This window comes from Oncorhynchus kisutch, linkage group LG5 (assembly GCF_002021735.2).
Source record: "Oncorhynchus kisutch isolate 150728-3 linkage group LG5, Okis_V2, whole genome shotgun sequence".
Taxonomy (NCBI): Eukaryota; Metazoa; Chordata; class Actinopteri; order Salmoniformes; family Salmonidae; genus Oncorhynchus; species Oncorhynchus kisutch.
In genome coordinates, this window is record NC_034178.2 from 3,009,991 (window position 1) to 3,037,663 (window position 27,673).

At 44.6% G+C, this 27,673-nt stretch overlaps 1 protein-coding gene across 3 annotated transcripts in view; it reads left to right on the forward strand.

Moving 5' to 3' along the window:
• The window catches only part of LOC109890512 (fibroblast growth factor 14), a 75,705-nt gene extending 48,694 nt beyond the window's left edge, over positions 1-27,011 (forward strand). For 2 of the 3 annotated variants that reach the window (XM_031824069.1, XM_031824071.1), the window contains exons 2-5: positions 11,420-11,530; positions 12,026-12,129; positions 23,952-24,150; positions 24,251-27,011. In XM_031824069.1, the coding sequence (XP_031679929.1) occupies positions 11,420-11,530; positions 12,026-12,129; positions 23,952-24,150; positions 24,251-24,405 (569 nt within the window). In that variant the 3' untranslated portion in view covers positions 24,406-27,011. Of the gene's footprint in view, positions 1-2,510; positions 3,666-11,419; positions 11,531-12,025; positions 12,130-23,951; positions 24,151-24,250 lie in introns of those variants that run through there. The other variant, XM_031824070.1, reaches the window with a different exon arrangement.
• Positions 27,012-27,673: the final 662 nt, after the last annotated feature.

Genomic DNA, 27,673 nt, shown 5'->3' on the forward strand with positions numbered 1-27,673 from the left:
GGGAGGAAGGGGTGAAGAGGGTTTCCTTTTGAAAGCTTTTTTAACATTGAGATGAGAAGAAAGGATGATTTTTTATGTAAATGTAGTCAGGAAGCTTTGATTTATTAATGATCCTCAACAGCAGTTGACCTGGATAAAAACATCAGCACAAAGACAACAAGATGTTTTATTTCCATTCCCCACTGTGAAATGTGTGTGCATGCAGCCTCGTGTGTGTGTGTGTGTGTGTGTGTGTGTGTGTGTGTGTGTGTGTGTTGTGTGTGTGTGTGTGGTGTGTGTGTGTGGTGTGTGTGTGTGTGTGTGTGTGTGTGTGTGTGTGTGTGTGTGTGTGTGTGTGTGTGTGTGTGTGTGTGTGTGTGTGTGTGCACTAAATCAGTAACCACATGTGTAGCGTTATGAACATGTGGCGATAGAGCATTTGGGACAGGCAGTGTGCGGGTTGGTATTCATTCATATTACACCACGTTATGGGATGCCATACACCAGGTCTGACCATATGGCCAGTAAGTACTGTAGTGTGAAAATACCTGTTGGTAAGTAGGCTGTGGTACCATAACTCTATAGGCCTACAGAGTAACTGGAGAGGATTCAATGAGATAGATTCCATGCAACCTGCACCTTACTGTGTTGCAGCAGAGGATGATTAGCGGTAAGAGTCAACTCTTGGACTGCTTATTACAAGCGCCTTCTTTTTCTGAACACTCTGGCGCCCTCAAGCGGTCAAATCCCAGTTTTACTTTATTTTTCGACAACCAATCCTTTGCTGTCGGCTGAAGCTGGAGCTCTCCTGGAGGTATTTAGCCTTTTTGAACGTCATCAGATTTGAAAAGGCTATGCCTTCTGAATTTTGAAAAGTAAATTCTCTTTCGGTGTAATATTAATGTCAATGCCTTGTAACTGTCACGGAGAATCACATCGAATTATCATTCTTCAGTGAGTCTGTGTTCGGAAACACAACGTGACCGCAGGAAATCCACCGGATCTACCCGCAGAGGCAGCCACTGACCTGAGCTCGGTAGGCCTTTCATTATTAAACTGAAAACGGTGCGGGTGTACAGTTCAGAGCACTCCGGCTGGCTACTGTATCTCTCCTGTGAATCGACGCTGGTTCATGCATTTTTAAAACTTTAATTATACCACCAAAGCCGATACAGATTCAAGAAAATGCCCCACTAAGCTAAACATGATTGAAAATATGCCAAACTGTTTGTCTTGAATTAATGGTTTTGACCAGACTATTTCATTACTGGGAGAGAGAGACCAACTATGGATGGCTCCTTGGAAAGCACATTGAAACAACCTACCACAGTGGATAACCTCCCCATGAAGGAGGTATTCTCAAGTTTGGGTTTCAATTATTTAGTCAATTAAAACTTGAATTAATCCAGGATGAAGCCCCATTGAGATCACGCATCTCTGCTTCAATGGGGACCTTTCCAGACTTGTCCCTTTTCCAGGCAGCAGGTGAAGGACACTCTTCTACCCGGGAAGACGATGACTCACTGCTTTCTACGTTTAAATTGTTTATGACCTGGTTAAAAATAGGCTAGCTTGCAGTTTGGTTAACATTATGAGGAAAATGCCAGTTAGTCTTGAGATATTTTCACGTGGATAATGTATAGGCTACTCCTCAACTCAAGGGTCACGTTTACTCACAGCGCAGCCGCAGACAGCATGCGATTGGTGGAACTGTAGGCCGCGGTCGCTGCCCATGGTGCTGAAATCAGACGTGGCTTGCGCTGGTCAGAAGATCTGCGCTCCCATGTTAATGAATTCAACTGACCAAAAGGATCCACTTTCCCTCGATTTTACAGCCCATCGATCCGTTTAATTGAATTATAGATGCCATGACACGGACTATTTTGCCATTTTGATTGAAGTTTTAATGCCGTCTTTTATGGATTGTGTCTCAATGATTGTGTTGGGTGATATAAGGGTGAAAACACTCCATACTGTCCCGTGTTTTTGGACATGACTCAATGCAGGAATACAGGAGTGGCGCTGACTGGGATCTCTTTACACGTGCACGTGATATTTCTAGGCCTATACTAAAGAACATTGAATAGCTAATTAAACATTTTGGGAACGTTCTCCACTTGACAATGTGCTGGGTCTCTATCTTTCATCTGATCAAGATTAACACGGCTCGGTGTCTACTTCTTACGAAATACACAACACGATATATCAATCAGTGTCCGGACGGTGTATACAATGTATTAGCAACAGTTGGAGTTGGAGTAAGACAGTATACAGTATACTAAAGTTTCAGGCGGTGTCTAGTGCTAATGGTTACGTTTATGCGGAGGGCGTTCACTCGCTTGTGGTCATTTATAAGGTATTTCTTTCCGAACGGTTTCTCCAGAACGAGGGGTCTTTGGTCTGACGCACAGACTCTTGTTTTCATCTGAATGGTCTGGCTGTTCCCGTTTCCTTTGATTGATGAGTTGAAGGAGAGCTTTTGATGTAGCCTACCTTTTTTCACCCCTTATTCATATCTGAAAGCAATCATGAGCCAACAGGAGTCGTGTCCTGTCCCCTTTCACTTCTCACGGAGGAAAAACAGTCCCGACGTGCTGGATGAAGTTTCTGAAGCGTGAAATAAAATTGCGTCACCATTTTACCTGATGCATAGAAGTTCCTCCGGGCCTTTTTTTAAAGACAAGAGCATTGTTATTATTATTTCGTTTTTTGATTCCAATCCTCCCGATTTGGTCATTGTGTGATCCTCCGTTATTCGTTTCTATTTTTGGAGAAGAGACTGGCGGATTTGCATACGGACTTGGTGAATCTGTGCGCGCGAGGCAAGCATCACACACCTCTCTTCCAAGGAGCAAGCCCCACCCGGGGAGCGTCTGGGGCTTGCGTCCTTCACTAGATAATTACGTTAAAATCACTCCGTATGTTTTTGAGAGTGTCTGACAGACTCCTTTAGCGCGTGGCTTCAAATTCGCGTGTTCAAATTTTCGATAGGCTTGTTTTTTGTCGATCACCGGTAGAAGACGGGAGGTAGTCTAAACATTTTTGGGCGAGGAGAAGAACGAAACATTTCGACAATTATTTTCGTGTTTTTGGACTATGTGACATCAAACGTCACAGATATTGAATGATAAAATATGACCAAGTACGGATATCGGAAATGTTGTCAATTTGGAAAACCTTCTTCTCTACAAGGATTCACGCAGTCAAATTCGAAATCATTTGACAACAACGGTGACAGGTTGTTAGTTGTTGAATGGCCATGATAAAATGACAACGCAATGTTCTGTATCCTCACCGAAATGTGGTATTTGGACTTGATTGCTTAGTGTCGAAATGTTTTTCTGACGGATAAAGAAGATACATTTTATAGACACAACTATGGGGCTGTAGCTGCAGACCGAACATAATCGCTTGTTGTTCCGTCTGCGCTCCGTGCCCAACGGGAAACGGGGAACGGGCTCTGTTTCCTTTTCCCCCGGGTTGTTTCGGTTGAGACATGGCAGCTATTGCCAGCGGTTTGATACGACAGAAGAGACAGGCACGGGAACAACAAGTCCACCGGCCGACGCCACACCGACGGAGGCGAAGCCCCAACAAGAATAAAGGACTTTGTAACGGGAATTTGGTCGACATCTTCTCCAAAGTGAGAATCTTCGGCTTGAAGAAGAGAAGGCTACGGAGACAAGGTGTGGGCTGAGCGGAAAGCGCGGGAGACGCATGGACAAGTTACGGTTGTCATTATGCGCGAGGGAGAGAGCATCCTTACGTTAGCTCCAACGGTTCAATAGTTTACCCCTACATGCATTAATAAAAACAGGTAGTTAACGAAAGTAGCCTAAGCAGTGTGGCCGGTAAGTTTGACCACATTGCTGTTTCATTCCTTACAAATATAGTTATTGTGATAACATTGACTCTCTCGTCCTCTCGACAAGGCTTCAAATTACGCATTTTAATTAGCCTAGGAGTTGAGACTAAGGTGGGAAAATAACGATTTCTAGCCTAATCTTTCATTGATTGGTTTACTGCTGATTGCCTTTCTGAGTGAAGGGTTTGAGTCGGACAAAATCGATGTTACAGTTAGGTGTTACATACAGATTAAAAAACGTTTGATGGGTGGATAGATGAATCATGTTGCCGTATTAAATATCTCACCAAACAGTTGGCTATTTTATAGGTATTCATTACAGAACTTGAATCAGGTTGAGTCAAAGAACAGACAGGTTTTGAAATGTAGTCTATTGAATATGACATATCTTGATTCATACATACAGTATAGCTGACACCACCAATATACGAACATGACATCATAACAAGCTCTGTATGGCAGGGGGTAACTGGCATGACTGGTCTCAGCAGAGAGAGAGCGGGTGACTGACTGTGAGCGCAGCAACCTCAGTCAAGTGACAGCCATTTTGTCAAAGCCAATGACATTCAGTGCAACCTGTGGCCTTATAGATGGGGTGCATGCATGTAGAACACAGTACAGTCTGAGACACATGCTGTGTGTGTGTGTGTGTGTGTGTGTGTGTGTGTGTGTGTGTGTGTGTGTGTGTGTGTGTGTGTGTGTGTGTGTGTGTGTGTGTGTGTGTGTAGTTGAGGGGAATTGCCTCAAGCATCCTGTCAAAAATGAAATATGAATTCAGGGTTTCTTAACCTCGGAGTGAGCAGGGGGTAAGAGGAATGAGAGGAGGAGGAGAGGTGTGAAGGGAGAGAGAAAGGAGGAGGAGGAGAGCAAGGAGAGGTGTGAAGGGAGAGAGAGAGGAGGAGAAGGAGAGGAAGAGGAGAGCAAGGGGAGTTGGGGAGGAGGAGGAAAGGGGAAAGAATGAGAGGGATTGAAGGAAGAAGAGAGGGGAAGAGTGGGAGAAAAGGAGAATAATGAAAGAGGGGAGGGCAGAGAAAGAAAGAAAGAGGAGATGGACGGAGGAAGAGAAGGATGAAAAGGGGAGGAGAGGCAGTGAAGGAAGAGGGGAAGAGAAGAGTAGAGAAGGATGGAAGGTGGGATAGAAGGAATGGTGCTTTGATCTGTTGAACATGTCTTTTGTTCCCGATTCATTTTTCAGTAAGACAGAGAAAAGGTCATGTCTGGTTTGGTTCCAGAAGGAACTACTGCCCCCTCTCTTCCCCCTCCTTCTGCCCCTCCCCCCTCTCTTCCCCCTCTCTCCGTCCTTCATCTACCATTTTCTCTCCAGGGTCTCTGTTTATGATACAGTATATCCCTCTATCTGAATCTCTTTTCCAAATCTCTAGTCTCCCCCATCTGCTTTCTGAACATTCTCAACCATCTAAATGAACAAGAGCTGTTCTAGAAGGCTGGAGTCATTCTGATACACTCTCAGCTGACGTGTTGGGATATAAGAATTCTCAGAATGTAAAGATGAAAACTTCTGTGGTATCCCTATCTGATATCTGAGAGAGTTTACAGGGCTGTGTGTGTGTGTGTGTGTGTTGGAGGGGAGGTATAATCCCTTATCACTCAGAGTGTGATGGTGATGTTTAGACAGTCCACTCTCCCTTCTTCTCTCTCTTTCCCTCTCTCCTCCTTCCTCCCTTACAACTTGTTTCCTCCACTCTCACCACTCATCTCCCTTCTCTCCTCTCTCCTTCCACTATTCTTCCCTCCCTCTTGCCTCTCTTTTCTCCTCTCCTCTCGCCTCTCTTTTCTCCTCTCCTCTTGCCTCTCTTTTCTCCTCTCCTCTTGCCACTCTGACTGCGTGACTGGGTCTGAATCCTGGCAACACACATAAAAGGTTTTCTGAAGGGCAAACATAGACTCTCCTCCTCTCTGTCTATGCCTCCCTTCCCTCTTTCCATCTTTCATTGTCTCTCTCTCTCCCTGTCTCATAGGTAATGTTCAAATACTGTGAAAAGCCACTCTCTCCTCTTCTGCTTCTTGATGTAGTAGAAAATGTGTTCTTCCTTCTTACACCTTCTTTCAAGTAGTCACACATAGCAGAAATAAATCATTGGTCATAGAATCCCTAGTACATGTATGTTACAGGAACATCCACCATCTGTAGTTGACCTGAGAGCCCATGTAGAGTCCATATATTCCTGATTTAGAGTAGCCTACCAATGATGACAATAACTGTAATGATTGCTCTCGTGCAATACAGAATCGTATGATATTGACATTTTGATTTATGGCGACAGGCATTATTCAATACATGTTCTATTCAATAGGTCAATATCATTTTGATTAAAATGATATGGATCCTCATGGGGAGGATAACCAGAGATTAGCGGTGTTGGAACAACGCAGACAAAGACGGGGAAATACCTTCCTCTGGATAAGCAGACAGGGACATTGGGATCAGGAGACTGTATCCATGGCAACCCAGACAAAGAGGGAATCCTGGACCAGTTTCCCTAGTAACAGACAGGATATGGGAATCTGGGAAAATGGGAATTTCTCCTCAGTAACACACAGCAGGTCAGTGAGGAAGGAAAGAGACCCTGCCTGTTGAAGCAGACAGAATTCCCAAAGTTAAGAAATACAATTCCGTTAGTCAGATTTATGGAAGCTTGGGAATTTTGTATATGTTTTGGGTCGTCTTGACCATGTGATTCCATTGAAAAAGAGACACACTTTAGGAAAAGGGCTTTGTTTTTCCCCACATTCCATGTCATGTTTGACTGTGCAGCTTTGAACTATGTAACTCTACAGAGGCTCAGGGAAACCAGACCCAGGATGAACCATCCATAAAGGAGGGTCTTTAGGAGAGTCTAGTTAAGGTACAGATGTGTCTTCCTGATACCCTCTCTGTCTCTGAGTGGAAGTCAATGGTCTGATAACACTCCTTCGTTTAACACTCATACGGAACAGGATTTCCATAAGGACACACACACACACACACACACACACACACACACACACACACACACACACACACACACACACACACACACACACACACACACACACACACACACACACACACACACACACACACACACAGAGAGAGAGCGAGAGACTCATTAAGGTATTAGAGGAAGCCCTGACACACTTGATTAAACAGTGTTTAAATGGGTCTCTCTAAGTGAATCTGTACTGTTGAAGTCCTTCTAGAGCATAATCTACACTACTCTCATCTCCTCCACCTCTATCTACTCATCTCTACTCTGTTCTCATCTCAGTGACTCCACCTCTATCTCCTCATCTCTACTCTGTTCTCATCTCAGTGACTCCACCTCTATCTCCTCATCTCTACTCTGTTCTCATCTCAGTGACTCCACATCTATCTCCTCATCTCTACTCTGTTCTCATCTCAGTGACTCCACCTCTATCTCCTCATCTCTACTCTGTTCTCATCTCAGTGACTCCACATCTATCTCCTCATCTCTACTCTGTTCTCATCTCAGTGACTCCACCTCTATCTCCTCATCTCTACTCTGTTCTCATCTCAGTGACTCCACCCCTATCTACTCATTTCTACTCTGTTCTCATCTCAGTGACTCCACCCCTATCTACTCATCTCTACTCTGTTCTCATCTCAGTGACTCCACCTCTATCTCCTCATCTCTACTCTGTTCTCATCTCAGTGACTCCACCTCTATCTCCTCATATCTACTCTGTTCTCATCTCAGTGACTCCACCTCTATCTACTCTGTTCTCATCTCAGTGACTCCACCTCTATCTCCTCATCTCTACTCTGTTCTCATCTCAGTGACTCCACCTCTATCTCCTCATCTCTACTCTGTTCTCATCTCAGTGACTCCACCTCTACTCTGTTCTCATCTCAGTGACTCCACCTCTATCTCCTCATCTCTACTCTGTTCTCATCTCAGTGACTCCACCTCTATCTCCTCATCTCTACTCTGTTCTCATCTCAGTGACTCCACCTCTATCTCCTCATCTCTACTCTGTTCTCATCTCAGTGACTCCACCTCTATCTCCTCATCTCTTCTCTGTTCTCATCTCAGTGACTCCACATCTATCTCCTCATCTCTACTCTGTTCTCATCTCAGTGACTCCACCTCTATCTCCTCATCTCTACTCTATTTAGTAAAGACTGAATAGTAATAGACGGTTAGAAGTGCTTTTTCTCCCCCAAATTAAAATGACCAGACGTTGTCTAAGGTCTTCTAAAATGTATTCTCAGGTGGTTGAACGTTGAGCTGAACAGACAGACTACTAGTATAGAGGGTTGGTAATCATTCCTCCCATCCCACCTCTGTCCCTGGTGTGAAAACTGGAAAATCCCTTTCTTTCGCTCTCTCTTCCTCTATTTCCCTCTCTCGCTCTTCTAAACTGGGTCAGTCTCGTCTGCAGTTCTAATCTATCATGTTCATTGGAGCATACCTTTTTTTCCTCTGGCACACACACATCACCACAACCAACAACACCTTCAGAGGGGATCTCCACATTGCTGTAGAGACTCAGAAGAGGGTGTGGTCTGTTTGTGTGACAGAAAGTGTGTGTCGAGTGTGAGTGTGAGTGTGTTTGTGTGTGTGTGTGTGTAGAGGGAGAACGAGAGTGTGAGAGAGAGAGTGCATTGGGTGTGGTCTACATGTGCAGAGCATCAGTTAATATTAATGTCAACAGAAGGGGAATCCTTCATTACTACAGAGACACAGGAGGGTGCTGTGTGTGTGTGTGTGTGTGTGTGTGTGTGTGTGTGTGTGTGTGTGTGTGTGTGTGTGTGTGTGTGTGTGTGTGTGTGTGTGTGTGTGTGTGTGTGTGTGTGTGTGTGTGTGTGTGTGTGAGGCAGGATGGTGCGGTCGGTGTACGGTGCATTCAGAATGTATTCAGACCCCTTGACATTTTCCACATTTTGTTATGTTACAGCCTTATTCTAAAATCGATGAAAAACATTTTTTTCCTCATCAATCTACACTCAATACCCCATAATGACAAAGTGAAAACTGGTTTTAAGAAATGTTTGCAAATGTATTCAAAATAAAACATATATTTACCTTATAAATTCCTTATTTACATAAGTATTCATAAGTATTCAGACCCTTTGCTATGAGACTCGAAATTGAGCTCAGGTGCATCCTGTTTCCATTGATCATCCTTGATGTTTCTACAACTTGATTGGAGTCCACCTGTGGTAAATTCAATCGATAGGACATGATTTGGAAAGGTACACGCATCTCTATATAAGGTCCCACAGTTGACAGTGCATGTCAGAGCAAAAACCAAGCCATGAGGTCAAAGGAATTGTCCATAGAGCTTCGAGACAGGATTGTGTTGAGGCCCAGATATGGGGAAGGGCACCAAAAAAGGTCTGCAGCATTGAAGGTCCCCAAGAACACAGTGGCCTCCATCATTATTAAATGGAAGAAGTTTGAAACCACCAAGACTCTTCCTAGAGCTGGTCACCCGGCTAAATCGAGCAATCGGGGGAGAAGGGCCTTTGTCTGGGAGGTGACCAAGAACCCATGGTCACTCTGACAAAGCTCCAGATTTCCTCTGTGGAGATGGTAGAACCTTCCAGAAGGACAACCATCTCTGCAGCACTCCACCAATCAGGCCTTTATGGTAGAGTGGCCAGACAGATGCCACTCCTCAGTAAAAGGTACATGACAGCCCACTTGGAGTTTGCCAAAAGGCACCTAAAGACTCAGACCATGAGAAACAAGATTCTCTGGTCTGATTGAAACCAAGATTGAACTCTTTGGCCTGAATGCCAAAAGCATCACGTCTGGAGGAAACCTGGCACCATCCATTCGGTGAAGCATGGTGGTGGCAGCATCAGGCTGGGGGGATGTTTTTCAGCGGCAGGGACTGAGAGACTAGCCAGGATTGAGGGAAAGATGAACGGAGCAAGGTTCACCTTCCAGTATGATAACGACCCTAAGCACACAGCCAAGACAATGCAAGAGTGGCTTCAGAACAACTCTGTGAATGTCCTTGAGTGGCCCAGCTAAAGCCTGGACTTGAACCAGATCGAACATCTCTGGAGAGACTTGAAAATAGCTGTGCAGCAACACTCCCCCAACCAACCTGACAGAGCTTGATAGGATCTGCAGAGAATGGGAGAAACTCCACAAATACAGGTGTGTCAAGCTTGTAGCGTCATACTCAAGAAGACTTGAGGTTGTAATCACTGCTAAAGGTGCTTCAACAAAGTACTGATGAAAAGGATCTGAATAGTTATGTAAATGTGATATGTCCGTTTTTTATTTTTTATTTATACATTTACAAAAATGTCTAGAATCCTCTTTTTGCTTCGTCATTATGGGGTATTGTGTGTGGATTGATGAGGGTGGAAAACTATTGAATCCATTTTAGAATAAGGCTGTAACGTAACAAAACGTGGGAAAAGTCAACGGGTCTGAATAGTTTCTGAATGCACCGTATGTGTGTGTTGGGTCCAGCTATTTCACCACTGTTTATCCATGGCTTCTCCTTCTGTTCCTTCTTTCTCTTTCTCCTCAGCCCTAGAACACTGTTCTAAAATCCTTCTCTTACGCTCTCTCTCTGTTTCTCTTTCTCTTTCTCCTCAGCCCTAGAACACTGTTCCAAAATCCTTCTCTTACGCTCTCTCTCTCTGTTTCTGTCTCTGTTTCTCTCTCTGTTTCTCTTTCTCTTTCTCCTCAGCCCTAGAACACTGTTCTAAAATCCTTCTCTTACGCTCTCTCTCTGTTTCTGTCTCTGTTTCTCTCTCTCTGTTTCTCTCTCTCTGTTTCTCTCTCTCTGTTTCTCTCTCTCTGTTTCTCTCTCTGTTTCTCTCTCTGTTTCTCTCTCTCTGTTTCTCTCTCTGTTTCTCTCTCTCTGTTTCTCTCTCTGTTTCTCTCTCTCTGTTTCTATCTCTGTTTCTCTCTCTGTTTCTCTCTCTCTGTTTCTATCTCTGTTTCTCTCTCTGTTTCTCTGTTTGACATGTTTCTTTCTCTGGCTGTTTTGTGACAGGGAGTTGGGGGAGAACATAATGAAGTCTTGGGCCTGTGTGGGTGTGGACTGGGTTGCACACACATGCTGACATTCTCAGACATTTCTGAGATTAAGAGCTTTTTCTCCTGAGCTCCGGTCTGTCTGCTCGCTCTTTCTTTGTGAGAACAGACTGATATTGTCACGGAGATAAAAGAAACCTCAGAATAATGTAGTCTTGAACTTTTACTCTGAAGCCAGCCCACCTTTTAATAATGAGACTCTCTCTCTTCTATCTCTCTCTCTCTCTCTCTCTCTCTCTCTCTCTCTCTCTCTCTCTCTCTCTCTCTCTCTCTCGTTCTTCTCTCTCTCCTCTCTCCTTTCTCTCTCCTTTCTCTCCTTTTTCTCTCCTCTCTCCTTTCTCCTTTCTCTCTCCTTTCTCTCCTTTCTCTCCTTTCTCTCCTCTATCCTTTCTCTCTCCTCTATCCTTTCTCTCTCCTCTATCCTTTCTCTCTCCTCTCTCCTTTCTCCTTTCTCTCTCCTCTCTCTCTCCTATCTCCTCTCTCCTTTCTCTCGCCTCTCTCCTTTCTCTCCTTTCTCTCCTCTCTCCTCTCTCCTCTCTCCCTCTAGATCCACAGCTTAAGGGCATAGTGACCAGGTTGTACTGCAGACAGGGATACTACTTGCAGATGAACCCAGATGGATGTCTGGACGGGACCAAAGATGACGGCACTAACTCCTGTGAGTCCGAACACTCATGCACACACAGAGGGGGGTAGATTGAGTGGCTGAGTGGCAACCTCCGTCAACCCAGTGACAGACATTTTATCAGAAGTCATCCAATCACAGATCTCATGCGGTACATGTTAGACATGGACAAATGAGAACTGACACACCGAAATCCAGATGAACACAGCTCTGTGAATAATGTCATTTCTCACACGGCTACTACACGCATGTGTCAAGTCTCATACACGTCTCGTGATCCATTCATGGGATTAAGTGTTCTGGTAGCTTTCATGTATATACTGTATCGTTCCATTCTAGTCATGTGTGTGTGTGTGTGGAACTGTGTCACATGGTTGACTGATTATCTGAATCTTATATAGATGCATACGTACGCTACGTACACACACACGCACACACACACACACACACACACACACACACACACAATAATGTGTATTCTATCGGTAAGATTGTCAATCTGCTTTACTGTGCTGATTTGTCTCTCAGCTTTGTTCAACCTCATCCCAGTGGGCCTTCGAGTGGTGGCCATCCAGTCAGTCAAGATGGGTCTGTACATCGCCATGAACGGGGAGGGACACCTCTACTCATCAGTGAGTACAGACCAGTGCTGATGATGACGTGTGCCAGGCGGGCGGCCATCTTGGTTGAGCTGATTTTCTGTTGACTACTATGACAATACTCAGTTTTCTTCTATAAGTGTATGTGTGTAATTATTTCACCTAAAACAGATTGATCTAACTATCTAAGGCTGAGTTTACACAGGCAGACCAAATCCCATCTTTTGCCCAATTATTGGCCAAAGCCCGGACAGGTTGAAAGACCAATTAGTGAAAAAAAGTTTGGAATTGGGCTGCCTGTGTAAATCAACCTTTATACCACTCAGTCACCGTACTAATATACAGCCCAGCTGTCCTGTAGACACACTGGGTTCAACAAGATTCTGGAATCCTTCAGGAGGAATACGTGTACGTTTCCCCAGAGGCTATAGTGAGGATTTGTCTAATACAGTGGTTCCCAAACTTTTTATAGTCCCGTACCCCATCAAACATTGAACATCCAGCTGAGTACTCCCTCTAGCACCAGGGTCATCTGTACCCCCTCTAGCACCAGGGTCAGCTGTACCCCCTATAGCACCAGGGTCATCTGTACCCCCTCTAGCACCAGGGTCAGCTGTACCCCCTATAGCACCAGGGTCAGCTGTACCCCCTATAGCACCAGGGTCAGCTGTACCCCCTTTAGCACCAGGGCTAGCTGTACCCCCTCTAGCACCAGGGTCAGCTGTACCCCCTCTAGCACCAGGGTCAGCTGTACCCCCTCTAGCACCTGGGTCAGCTGTACCCCCTCTAGCACCAGGATCGGCTGTACCCCCTCTAGCACCAGGGTCAGCTGTACCCCCTCTAGCACCAGGGTCAGCTGTACCCCCTCTAGCACCTGGGTCAGCTGTACCCCCTCTAGCACCAGGATCGGCTGTACCCCCTCTAGCACCAGGGTCAGCTGTACCCCCTCTAGCACCAGGGTCAGCTGTACCCCCTATAGCACCAGGGTCAGCTGTACCCCCTCTAGCACCAGGGTCAGCTGTACCCCCTCTAGCACCAGGGTCAGCTGTACCCCCTCTAGCACCAGGGTCAGCTGTACCCCCTCTAGCACCAGGGTCAGCTGTACCCCCTATAGCACCAGGGTCAGCTGTACCCCCTCTAGCACCAGGGTCAGCTGTACCCCCTCTAGCACCAGGGTCAGCTGTACCCCCTCTAGCACCAGGGTCAGCTGTACCCCCTATAGCACCACGGTCAGCTGTACCCCCTCTAGCACCAGGGTCATCTGTATCCCCTCTAGCACCAGGGTCAGCTGTACCCCCTCTAGCACCAGGGTCAGCTGTACCCCCTATAGCACCAGGGTCAGCTGTACCCCCTCTAGCACCAGGGTCAGCTGTACCCCCTCTAGCACCAGGGTCAGCTGTACCCCCTCTAGCACCAGGGTCAGTGCACTATCAAATGTTTTTGCCATCATTGGAAGCCTGCTACACACACACTATACGATACATTTATTAAACATAAGAATGATTGTTTTTGTCACAACCCGGCTCATGGGAAGTGACAAAGAGCTCTTATAGGACCAGAGCACACATAATAATATAATAATAATCAATCATTTTGCCTTTTATTTAGTCATCTTACATATAAAACTTTATTTGTTCATCAAAAAGTGTTAATAACTCACCACAGGTTAATGAGAAGGGTGTTAATAACTCACCACAGGTTAATGAGAAGGGTGTTAATAACTCGCCACAGGTTAATGAGAAGGGTGTTAATAACTCACCACAGGTTAATGAGAAGGGTGTTAATAACTCACCACAGGTTAATGAGAAGGGTGTTAATAACTCACCACAGGTTAATGAGAAGGGTGTTAATAACTCACCACAGGTTAATGAGAAGGGTGTTAATAACTCACCACAGGTTAATGAGAAGGGTGTTAATAACTCACCACAGGTTAATGAGAAAGGGTGTTAATAACTCACCACAGGTTAATGAGAAGGGTGTGAATAACTCACCACAGGTTAATGAGAAGGGTGTTAATAACTCACCACAGGTTAATGAGAAGGGTGTTAATAACTCACCACAGGTTAATGAGAAGGGTGTTAATAACTCACCACAGGTTAATGAGAAGGGTGTGAATAACTCACCACAGGTTAATGAGAAGGGTGTGAATAACTCACCACAGGTTAATGAGAAGGGTGTGAATAACTCACCACAGGTTAATGAGAAGGGTGTGAATAACTCACCACAGGTTAATGAGAAGGGTGTGAATAACTCACCACAGGTTAATGAGAAGGGTGTTAATAACTCACCACAGGTTAATGAGAAGGGTGTGAATAACTCACCACAGGTTAATGAGAAGGGTGTTAATAACTCACCACAGGTTAATGAGAAGGGTGTTAATAACTCACCACAGGTTAATGAGAAGGGTGTGAATAACTCACCACAGGTTAATGAGAAGGGTGTTAATAACTCACCACAGGTTAATTAGAAGGGTGTTAATAACTCACCACAGGTTAATGAGAAGGGTGTGAATAACTCACCACAGGTTAATGAGAAGGGTGTGAATAACTCACCACAGGTTAATGAGAAGGGTGTGAATAACTCACCACAGGTTAATGAGAAGGGTGTGAATAACTCACCACAGGTTAATGAGAAGGGTGTTAATAACTCACCACAGGTTAATGAGAAGGGTGTTAATAACTCACCACAGGTTAATGAGAAGGGTGTTAATAACTCACCACAGGTTAATGAGAAGGGTGTGAATAACTCACCACAGGTTAATGATGGTGAATAACTCACCACAGGTTAATGAGAAGGGTGTGAATAACTCACCACAGGTTAATGATGGTGAATAACTCACCACAGGTTAATGATGGTGAATAACTCACCACAGGTTAATGAGAAGGGTGTGAATAACTCACCACAGGTTAATGAGAAGGGTGTTAATAACTCACCACAGGTTAATGAGAAGGGTGTGAATAACTCACCACAGGTTAATGAGAAGGGTGTGAATAACTCACCACAGGTTAATGAGAAGGGTGTGCTTGAAAGGATGCACATAACTCTGCAGTGTTGGGTTTCCAGAAGAGGATGTCGTCCTTAATTGACCCCCCATAAACGTAACGGACATATACCAGGAGCTGTGCCAGGCCCGCCACGTCTGTTGACTCATCCAGCTGTAATGCATAGAATTCACTGGCTTGTTTGTGAAGCAGTAATTGTTTCAAAACACCTCCTACCATGTCACTGATGTATCGTGAAACAGTGTTGTTTGATGAAGGCATTGTCTCTAGTTTTTTTGGGCCTTTCCCCCAGCAATATCCGCGGCAGCAGGAAGAATTAAGTCCTCCACAATAGTACGGGGCTTATCCGTCCTGGCCACTCGGTAGCTCACCATATAAGACGTTTCTAGCCCCTTCTTATTAACATGTCTAACTACTCAAAAGTCGTCTTTATTCTCCCTCAAAAAAACTCCCTTGGCTCATTTTTTGTGTACAGTGCTGTCTGTCTGACCATTGGTTCACCCCGGGTTCGTATGAAGGGGAACATGCGTCATGAATACTAAACATTGTCATGACCAGAGGAGGCTGGTGGGAGGCGCTATAGGAGGACAGGCTCATCGTAGTGGCTGGAATGGAATCTATGGAACGGTATCAAACACATGGAAACTACACATTTGACTCCGTTCCATTGATTCCATTCCAGCCGTTACAGTGAGCCCGTCCTCCTGTAGCGCCTCCCACCAGCCTCCTCTGGTCATTACCCGAGGTAGGGCACAAGAGGTAATCTTCTCTTTAGGCTGCAACATTATATGACTCCTCAGTAAGATTCTTATCTTGAATAGTTCTCTAGTCTTTATGGGGTTGGTGATGAATCAATGGACATGTCACTATATGACACCAGATATATCAGAAGAGCAGTTCCCTTCGTGTTTCTCATTGTGAATTCACCATCACTCATCCTCTTTATTCTTCACATAATAATGGAATTACATCAGCTGCTTCTGCTTCGACAGGTAGTGTTCTAACAAGGAGCTTTGTATGGAGAAGACCAGCAGAGAGAGAAAGAGAGAGAGAGAGATTGAAATAGAGAGAAATCCACATCCGTTTGCACCCAAACCCTCCTCTCTCTCCTTGTCTCCAAGGAAACTTGAGGGCTTCCTTGAGAGAAAGTGAAGTGGTGAGAAAGATGGTGAGAGAGAGTGGGAGGGAGGGAGGGACATGGAGAGGGAGGGAGTGAGACATGGGGAGGGAGGGAGGGAGGGAGGGAGGGAGGGAGGGAGGGAGGGAGGGAGGGAGGGAGGGAGGGAGGGAGGGAGGGAGGGAGGGAGGGAGGGAGGGAGGGAGGGAGGGAGGGAGGGAGGGAGGGAGGGAGGGAGGGAGGGAGGGAGGGAGGGAGGGAGGGAGGGATATGAATTATTCCCGACCCTGACACACCAGAGCAGTCAAATATCACTATTTTTCCTCACTGTGTCGGAGCGAGGGACAGTGATATGATGCTGCAGAGAGGAGAGCAGCCGGCCGCTTGTTTTGTCCTTTTTTGGAGGAGAGATGTTATGTTCTGTTTCTCTGTTCAGTTAGAGACAGAGGGAGGAGGGCTGCTTTTTAATTATTGATGCGGGAAGTCCTGTCCACATGCACCCCCGCGCACACACACACACACACACCACTGACTATGAAAAAAAAGCAGTCCTGTTAGGGATTTAACAGATATTGTCTATTTTTTTACCAAATAAATATTTTTTATAATAATAACAACAGATATGTTGCTCTAGTACGGTTTATAGAGGCGATGCTTTGATTAATGGTTTATAGAGGCGCTGCTTTGATGGTTTATAGAGGCGCTGCTTTGATGGTTTATAGAGGCGCTGCTTTGATTAATGGTTTATAGAGGCGCTGCTTTGATGGTTTATAGAGGCGCTGCTTTGATGGTTTATAGAGGTGCTGCTTTGATGGTTTATAGAGGCGCTGCTTTGATGGTTTATAGAGGTGCTGCTTTGATGGTTTATAGAGGTGCTGCTTTGATGGTTTATAGAGGTGCTGCTTTGATGGTTTATAGAGGTGCTGCTTTGATGGTTTATAGAGGTGCTGCTTTGATGGTTTATAGAGGTGCTGCTTTGATGAATCACAAAGACACAAGATGGCCGACCCTTAACAGTAAGATCAAGAATAGAGTGTTGTAGTGTTACTCCTCCTGATGATGAAGCATCAAGATGATCTATAGTACGAGACGGCTCTCTGGTTGCAGAGAGAGACTCGTCTCGATCCACCCATCTCTCTCGGTCTCTGTCTCTGCAGTCAACAGATGGCCTAGTGTGAAATGATCTGGTATGTGTTAATTACCAACGATGCCGGGCAAGAGGAAACCAGCCCTGAGTGTGTGTTGAAGAGTGTGAACAACACACACATCTGAGTAATCGAGCACACACACACACACACACACACACACACACACACACACACAGTTACACGGATACACATCTGAGTACTCGAGCACACACACACAGTTACACACATACACATCTGAGTACTCGAGCACACACACACACACAGTTACACGCATACACATCTGAGTACTCGAGCACACACACACACACACACACACACACAGTTACACGCATACACATCTGAGTACTCGAGCACACACTCATGCAGACACACAGACAACACACACACACAGTTATACGGAAACCTGTATGTTGGTTTACACCTTTATAGTAACAAAACAGTATACAGTATATACTGTAGCCCTCACCATCAGGTCTTAGAGTTTTCTATGGAGGGAGAACTATCATATCCTGACATGTGTAAAGGGGTACGTAACTGGTGGCAGGGAAGTCAGACGCAGGAGAGCAGAACTAGGTAGTAGCCGGAGCAGTTTGATCCAAAACCCAACGGCATAAAAATACTACAGAATATGGGTACACAAACCCGACGCGCACCAGTAAACATGTACATAAGCACCTACAACAAACAATTCCACACAAAGACATGGGGGGAACAGAGGGTTAAATACACAACAATAAATGAGGGAAATGGAAACCAGGTGTGTAGGAAAACAAGACAAAACAAATGGAAAATGAAAAGTGGATCGACGATGGCTAGAAGACCGGTGACGCCGACCGCCCGAACACTGCCCGAACAAGGAGAGGAAACGACTTCGGTGGAAGTCGTGACAACATGTTAATACTATGGAGGGAGAACTATCATATCCTGTACATGTTAATACTATGGAGGGAGAACTATCATATCCTCTACATGTTAATACTATGGAGGGAGAACTATCATATCCTGTACATGTTAATACTATGGAGGGAGAACTATCATATCCTCCACATGTTAATACTATGGAGGGAGAACTATCATATCCTCTACATGTTAATACTATGGAGGGAGAACTATCATATCCTGTACATGTTAATACTATGGAGGGAGAACTATCATATCCTGTACATGTTAATACTATGGAGGGAGAACTATCATATCCTGTACATGTTAATACTATGGAGGGAGAACTATCATATCCTGTACATGTTAATACTATGGAGGGAGAACTATCATATCCTCTACATGTTAATACTATGGAGGGAGAACTATCATATCCTCCACATGTTAATACTATGGAGGGAGAACTATCATATCCTCTACATGTTAATACTATGGAGGGAGAACTATCATATCCTCTACATGTTAATACTATGGAGGGAGAACTATCATATCCTCTACATGTTAATACTATGGAGGAAAACGTAAGTAAGATAGGTGCTGTATGTGCCACCTTTTCCCCACAAAAGGGCTTTACAACAAGACAAAAATACTCATCAGTTTCATCAGCTGTCCAGGTGGCTGATCTTGAACGATCCCGCAGGTGAAGAAGCCGGATGTGGAGGTCCTGGGCAGGCATGGTTACATGTGGTCTGCAGTTGTGAAGCCGGTTGGACTTACTGCCAAATTCTTTAAAATGACATTGGAGGCGGCTTATGGTAGAGAAATTAACATTCAATTATCTGGCAACAGCTCTTGTGGACATTCCTGCAGTCAGCATGCCAATTGCATGCTTCCTCAAAACCATCTGTGGCATTGTGTTGGGTGACACAACTGCACATTTTAGAGTGCCCTTTTATTGTCACCAGTACAAGGTGCACCTGTGTAATGATCATGCTGTTTAATCAGCTTCTTGATTAGCCACACCTGTCAGGTGGATGGAATATCTTGGCAAAGGAGAAATGCTCACTAACAGGGATGGAAACAAATTTGTGTACAGAATTTGAGAGAAATACACTTTTTTGTGCGTAACTAACATTTCTGGGATCTTTTATTTAAGCTCATGAAACATGGGACCAACATTTTACATGTTGCATTTATATTTTTGTTCAGTAGAGATAAACAAGGAGACAACCACTAATTCCTGCCCAGAGTCTGCTGATGCCTATGAGCTGACATGTTCCATGACATATTAAACACATGAATACATAGGGCAACACATACATACGCACACACACACTCACACATGCTGAAACTCTCAACTGTGCTCTTTCCCACCATTTCTCCCCGTTGCTGTTTAAGTGGATGCTTGCCAGCAGTGGTCTTTCCTAATTTTCGTAATATTCCTGGGTGATTTGATTATAATTCGGGGCCGGGGTATAGTTGCGGCTTTGAGGGACAAAGACACAAAGTCACATACTGTAGCTCATATATTGGCATGAGGATAATTACAGTTATTTGTTTATTTGGTGGAAAAATACATTAAACCTTTGTATGGCTGTGTATATATCTCTCTTTTGTTGTCTCTCTCTTCTCTTCTTCCTTCTCTCTCTCTCTCCTCTCACTCTCTCTCTCTCTTCCTCTCTTCTCTCTCTTCTCTTCCTCTTCTCTCCCTCTCTTCTCTCTCTCTCTCTCGCTCCCTCTTCGTCTTTTCTCTCTCTCTCTTTCTTCCTCTACTCTTGCTCTCTCTCTTCTCTTCCCCTTCTCTCCCTCTCTTCTATCTCTCTCTCTCTCACTACCTCTTCGTCTTCTCTCTTGCTCTCGCTCTCGCTCTCCCTCTTCTCTCACTCTCTCTCTCTTTTCGTCCTCTTCTCTCCCTCTCCTCTCGCTCTCTCTCTCTATTCTCTTCCTCTTCTCTCCCTCTCTCTCTCACTTTTCCTTTCTATACCACAGCATCTGTTTTCTGACATAGACCTTGTGGTGTGTGTGTGTGCACGTGTGTGTTGGATCCAGAGGCAGAAACAGGACAGGATGACTAGATGAAAGGTTTGCGGAGTTGAAAGGAAGAGCATGGTGTCATCCTCACTAAAGGACAACCAGACAGGACACACAACAGCAAGGATGCTACTCTATACCTATCCATGTTAACAGTTTATGGCATCTGAAGAGACAGACAACTGTAGAAGTGAACACCATGATTCTGCCATTTTTCATATCACTTTTTTGGCTTAAACCACAACGGCCAAAATACTTTCGAAAAGATAACTTATACAAAAATTAATTTAGCCAAAAATGACAATTGCTCTTTTAAGACTTTAACACCCCATCTAAAGAGGTCTCTAAGTTTCACTAGTCCTTCACACAGTGTTAATTCTGTCCTGTATTCTGCCATTCTCCAGTCCTCTTCCTCTCGCCCTCTTTCCTTTCTTTAACTTACTTGTTTACCCACAATTCCCCTGGGTAATTAGCAGTGTGATAATGAACAGTGTTGGAGGCACAAACGCACACAAACCCACACATACACATTTGCCACACGACATACACACACTTACCACACATACACACAATACATGACACACACACACACACTCAACACACACATACACACCACAGCACACACCTACACACCATACGCACACACTGACACACACTCCCTGCATGACAGAGAAAACAATAAGCTCTATTCTCACTGGGACCAGGTGGTCATGTGGGATCAATAATGGATCACTCTGCACCCTTCTAACCCCTGGTCTGACCTCTGCACCCTTCTAACCCCTGGTCTAACCTCTGCACCCTTCTAACCCCTGGTCTGACCTCAGCACCCTTCTAACCCCTGGTCTGACCTCAGCACCCTTCTAACCCCTGGTCTGACCTCAGCACCCTTCTAACCCCTGGTCTAACCTCTGGTCTGACCTCTGCACCCTTCTAACCCCTGGTCTGACCTCTGCACCCTTCTAACCCCTGGTCTGACCTCAGCACCCTTCTAACCCCTGGTCTAACCTCAGCTGTATAGAGCACAGCATGAAAAGTCAGTTTCTAATATGATAAAATACGTATTAAGGTCCAGCATGTGTGTGTGTACAGATGTAGGATCTTCATTTGATCACCCTGTTGCAGCAGAAGTTTCTTGCAGTGCAGGACATTTAAAACGTCTAGTATATTCAAGGTTTAATAAGGCTTCTGATGTTTGTAATTTCCACTTTGAAATGTCAGACTTGATTTTCCCTTGCGGAAAATGTATCAACCCCTACAAAAATGTCCATTAATTATAATCCACATAATACCTCACATTTCCTGTTGCTGCAGGATTATTTTCCTGCCGTAGCAAACTGTGTGTGTGTGTGTGTGTGTGTGAGTGTGTGTGTGTGTGTGCGTGTGCGTGTGCGTGTGCGTGTGTGTGTGTGTGTGTGTGTGTGTGTGTGTGTGTGTGTGTGTGTGTGTGTGTTTGAACATGTTTAACTATACTTGTTGGGACCAGAAGTCCCCAGAAGGATAGTAAACAAAGACAAATTTGACTAACTAGGGACATTTTGTTGGTCCCCACAAGGTCAAATGCTCTTTCTATGGGGTTTAGAGTTAAGGTTAGAATTAGTGTTAGGGTTAGAATTATGTTTAGGGTTAGGAGCTAGGGTTCGTTTTAGGGTTATGGTTAGGAGCTAGGGTTACGTTTTGGGGTTAAGGTTAGTGTTAGGTTTAGGGGTTAGGTAAAATAGGATTTTGAATGGGACTGAATTGTGTGTCCCCACAAGGTTAGTTATACAAGACTGTGTGTGTGTTTGTGTGTTTCCCCCCAGGAAACATCCTCCTCCCTTGGTAATTTATCTCTCTCTTCTCTCCTCCTACGTCCTCCTTTCTTTCTTTCCTTCCCCTCTTTCTTTCTCTCCGTTAATCTCCACTGCCTCCTCTTCTCTCTCTCTAACAGCCTGTGTTTTATAACATTGTTCAGTATGCAGGTCCATCTCAATTGTCTAAAATGGCTTCCTCCCCTTGTCACCTCACCTTAAAGGCTCAGTGAGATCAAACGTGTGATTTCCTGTGTTTTATGTATATTTCCACACTATGAGGTTGGAATAATACTGTGAAATTATGAAAATTATGATAATGTCCTTTTAGTGAAAGAGCTGTTTAAAAATGTATATTTTGGTGAGATCACCAGGCGATGAATTAATTAATAGACCAATTAGAAAGAGGGTTCCTAACGTCTCTGCCAATAACAGCTAGTTTTCAGTTTTCCCCTCCCCACTCAAACCCCTCCCAAACATTCATAGCAACATTTTTGCTTGAGAAAATCGCTCTTTGCCTACGAAGCAATTTTTTTTAAATTACAAAATTTAAAAAAAATGTATTTTTTTTTATTTTTTTACTCACAGTAAGGTACTTAATTTTTACCCAGAAATTATTTGATGTTGAGATAAAAAATAAAAAAATGTCTGCATTGGGCCTTTAAATCCTAAATGATCTGAAATCACAAGATAAGTAAGAGCAACATGGTGGACACCTGTCCAATTCTTTCACATCAGAGCAGATGAAAGAGAGGAGAGAAGACAAGTAGAGGAAGCAACTTTAGACTATTGAGACACAGCCTGAATGTGCTAATTGGACAGAGTTGAAAGACACAGGGGAAAAGTGCAGTGAACCATAATGAGAACCATAAAAAGAGCAAAGGAAAATGGAAAGACGTTGCCAACCACAAACACGATCAATCACACCTAGACATCACATCAAACCACTGCCCCACCCTCCTCCTCTTCTCCTCCCATCTTCTCTGCTCCATCGTTTCCATGGTAACTGGGAACAAAGGCCCACACAGGTGAGCGAGTGTCTCTTTTCTTGTGGTGGTGACTGACAAGCACACCTGATTGGAATTTCAATGTTTTCCCAGCCCGTCTGTCTCTCTGAAGCTCTGGAAGCTAGGGATGGTTTAATAACAGTACAAATCAGTCATTTAGGAGACTGACTGCCCATCCAGCCACAGCGCCAAACACCACCCCCACTAGCGTTTCTTCTCCACAATGAGTCCGGATTTGCTTTCCTCCCTGACATCTTGTAGAATGCAAACACATTCTAAACATTCTGATTGGTTCCAGAAACCAATGGGTTGGGCTAGAGCGAGCCATCACGAACCATGAATCACGTCATTGGCTTTGATACTCTGATTGGGTAGAGACGATCCAATCGCTGATGAATTTGTTTGGTACAACACCCCTAATTTTGAAGTGAGCACAAACATCTTCTAGGATGGCTGAACAACTTCTAGGATTCAGGCTGAATGTATGTAGAGATCGATAGAGCAGCGTAATTCAATTCAGGGTGAGTCATTTAGCAGGTTGAATGTTGGTAAATCGTCGCCAATGGAAGTTAAATAAACGTCATGGAAACAGTTGATTGAAACTATTATAAAAGTCTTGGATGGACGTTGGGCTGGTATCTAATGGAATATTAAGTGGTAGCAATTTGTCCATTGTTGTATGTTTGATACTGAATATGTGTATGTGTGTGTGTGTGTGTGTGTGTGTGTGTGTGTGTGTGTGTGTGTGTGTGTGTGTGTGTGTGTGTGTGTGTGTGTGTGTGTGTGTGTGTGTGTGTGTGTGTGTGTGTGTGTGTGTGTGTGTGTGTGTGTGTGTGTGTGTGTGTGTTTGTGTGCCTGCGTGTGTGTGTGTGTGTCTCCTGTAGGAGCTGTTTACAGCAGAGTGTAAGTTTAAGGAGTCTGTGTTTGAGAACTACTATGTGATCTACTCGTCGATGCTGTACAGACAGAATGAGTCTGGGAGGGCCTGGTTCTTGGGCCTGAACAAGGAAGGACAGCCCATGAAGGGAAACCGAGTGAAAAAGACCAAACCAGCCGCTCACTTCCTGCCCAAACCTATAGAAGGTAAGGGGGTTGTCACACACACATGGATGCACACACACACACACACACACACACACACACTCACACGCTCTAACACTCTGATCTCTCCTGTTCTCTGTAGTTGCGATGTACAAGGAGCCGTCGTTGCACGACGTCAGGGAGACATTGCCTAAAGTTGCCGGAGTCCCGCCCAGCAAAAGCACAACCAGCGAACCAGTGGCCATGAACGGGGGAAAACCAATCAACAAACCCGACCCGAAGGAGACTGCAACATAACCCTGCCCCCTCCTCTCCCCCCACACGACAGAGACTTGAGACTCTGCCCACTGCACTCAAACTCTCACCTTGATTGGTCAATTATGGGCTAAGTCCCACCTCTTCTCTCTTTCTCTCTCTCTTTCCCTTTTTGGCTGATTCGGTGCAGTGGTGTTCGAGATGAGGAAATGGACCACTCCATTTGGGGGATGGGGGAGGGGAGGTGGAAGGGAGAAGAGGAGGGGAGAAGAAGGAGCAGGAAGGTGTTGACAAGGAGGAGGAGGAAGGGGAGGAGGAGGGGAATTGGCTGATTTTATCAGCTAGATAAACTACAAACTTGGACAGCGGAATGCCCTACCTACGCGATACGGAATGCCTTTTTCAAATCCTTACGATTATTTTTCTGTGACAATCTGTGAGAATGATGACGAAGCGTTTTTTTCCCTCTTCCTTTTTGCCAGGTAGCCTTGCCTGCTGATGGCTACCCATAAGCCCCCTCTCTCACTCTGACGCACTATAGCAACAGAGTCCATCCATATTGACCACAGTCTGTTTGTTCGTCTGTTTACCAATTTGTTTGCTTGTTTATAATTCTATACCCAAAATGCACCAGCGACCGTCTGGATAGATTGTTGTAATGACACAAAACAGAATTGTCATCTATTTTTCAAATGATTGTCTCTCTCTCTCTCATTCTTTCTTAGCTTCTCTCTCTCGCTTCCTCTCTCATTCTTTCTTAGTTTCTTTCTCTCTCTGTCTCTCTCACTCTCTCATTCTTTCTTAGCTTCTCTCTATCTCTACCTCCACATCTCTATTCTATTTTTTACTATCACTATTTTCTCTGTGTGTTTGTAGGTTCATTTAGGCAGTGAATGATACAGGAGGGCAATACTTGTATTTTGTAAGACATGTATAGAGGGAGAGGACTGGGGCTGGGGATGAGATGTTAATGCGTTTGTAGTTTTGAGGAGGTAGCAGATGCAAAGCATGGTAGGTAGAGTGCATGGTAGCAGAGTAACTAGCATGTCCACAGAAGCTATCAGTTTCTATCCAGAGCCATGGTCAATTCAGGACATGAATTGAAATTCCAATTCAATATTTGAAAAGTGCCAAAAGTTGCACAAGGGTGACCGACATGTAGCATTTTCACTGGCCACGTATAGGTAACTGCCCAAAATAATGGAAACGCTTGAGTAAATGAGGGATGCCAAGTATATTGAAAGAATGTGCTTCCACACAGGTGTGGCTCCTGAGTTAATTAAGCAATTAATATCCCATCTTAGGGTAATTTGTAAAAATGCTGGGCAGGCCATTATTTTGGCTACCATGGCTATGCCCCCCTAGGATGATAAGGGTCCCCCATCCACAGAGCAGAAGTGGTGACTGAACGTTTTGATGAGCATGAAGATGGTGTAAACAACAGGCAATGGCCGCACAGTCACCAGATCTCAACCCAACTGAACACTTATGGGAGATTCTGGAGCGGTGTCTGAGACAGCGTTTTCCATCACCATCAACAAAATGCAGGTTAGTGTTTTTTTGTCATGAATCTTGTTCTGGAGGCAGTTCTGCAGAGTGGTCACTAGCTAGCTGGCACAGCCACAAATCATAAAATCTGATTTTAAACCTAACTTTAACCACACTGTTAACCCTAATGCCTAACCCTCACCTTAAATTAACACCAAAAAGCCAATTTTCACTTTGCAGCTGGCCTATCTAAGGAGAAATCACTCAGTTCTGCCTCTAGGACAAGACTCGTGACAATAAACTTCAACCTGCCAAAAAAAAACACAAAATGATGAAATTTCTTGCAGAAGAATAGTGTTGCATCCCTCCAATAGAGTTCCAGACACTTCTAGAATCTCTGCCAAGGTGCATTGAAGCTGTTCTGGCTCGTGGCACAACGCCTTATTACGACACTATGTTGGCGTTTCCTGTATTTTGACAGCTCCCTGTACATGCACACATAGTGAAGTTGACAGAGTCAAAGAACGTACAAAAATATTGAAAGAACAGTAGAGTCACTACAGAGTCACTACAGGGAACAGTCCTAAACGGACCAGTCAAAGAAGTGATGTTGGAGGTGTAGCTGTTAGCTGGCATTGGTAAGAGGTACGCTGCGGTAGTCCTATATCCGTTGGCTTTCACACTGTGACTACAAACCTCCCATCCCATCTTGGAGTTGTAGCTTTCTCATTTAGAAGCCATTGATACTTTGACGTTACCCGTCGTTTGACTTTACCCAAACTCTTTTACGTGTCATTCGTCTAAATGAAATAAGGGAATGATGTTGGTCTGTTACGTTTTTGTGATGAAATGTTTACTGTGAGGTTCAAGATCTGTCACTTCCTGTATAAGTAGCAGATGTAGTTCGCTGAGCCTGTAACCGTGCCTGGGACCTGAAGGCTCACGTTAGCTCCAAGAGCTTATAACAACAGTCAGCCACTGTAAAGCCTATGAGCAAAACGGGCTATGGATGCCGATTTTGCCCTGTGGCCCAGGCTGCTCATTGGCCACCGTAAACTTGCTAGCTGGGTGAGATCATAGAGAAACCACTCGAAAAGGTACGCTGTAAAAAAAAAAAAGATTCCACTGGGCTGTTTGTGGGAAAGTCTTGTCCAGTGTTTTGTCTGTACCAAGCTGAACAAAAGCTGCTGTTCTTGACAAAGAAATGTAGACCTACAATTTGATGGTGTTGTGTCTTTGAGTTAATGGTGTTTCTGTTCCTGTTGAAACCAGAGTCCTTTTATATGGAGAGTTGGGCCAACTGTAGAGCTGGGCACCACATTGCTGCCTCTTGAGGATTCGATATTGCCCAGTGACACGAACGTGGCTGCCATCGAGCTCTGTGACGTCATAGTTCAAACTGCATTGGCCAAACTCTCTCTAAGGTCTCTGATTGAATCCTGCCATCGGTGAGCTCTATGTGCTGCTGGATTCTGAATCTCTAACTGACTACTTCAAGTGAGACTGGATCAGTTTTTGTCAAATTGAATTGACTTTGACTGTGCAAATGTACAAACCTCTCTCTCTTTCTCTCTCCCTTTCTTTCTCAACATTCCATCTCATTCTTCCCCTTACCCCTGCCCACCCCTCTCTCTATCTCTCCATCTGTCTCTCTCTCTCTCAGTCTATACGTCTCTCACCTGTTGCATGGTAAACAAGAAAGGCAGTGGAGATAAGCATGTAGTACTGTAGCCTATGTGTATCAAGTCAAAACAAAAATAAGAAAAAAAAGAGATCATGTCGGTAAATGTACCGCTAACTTTACATACATATATATGCAAAA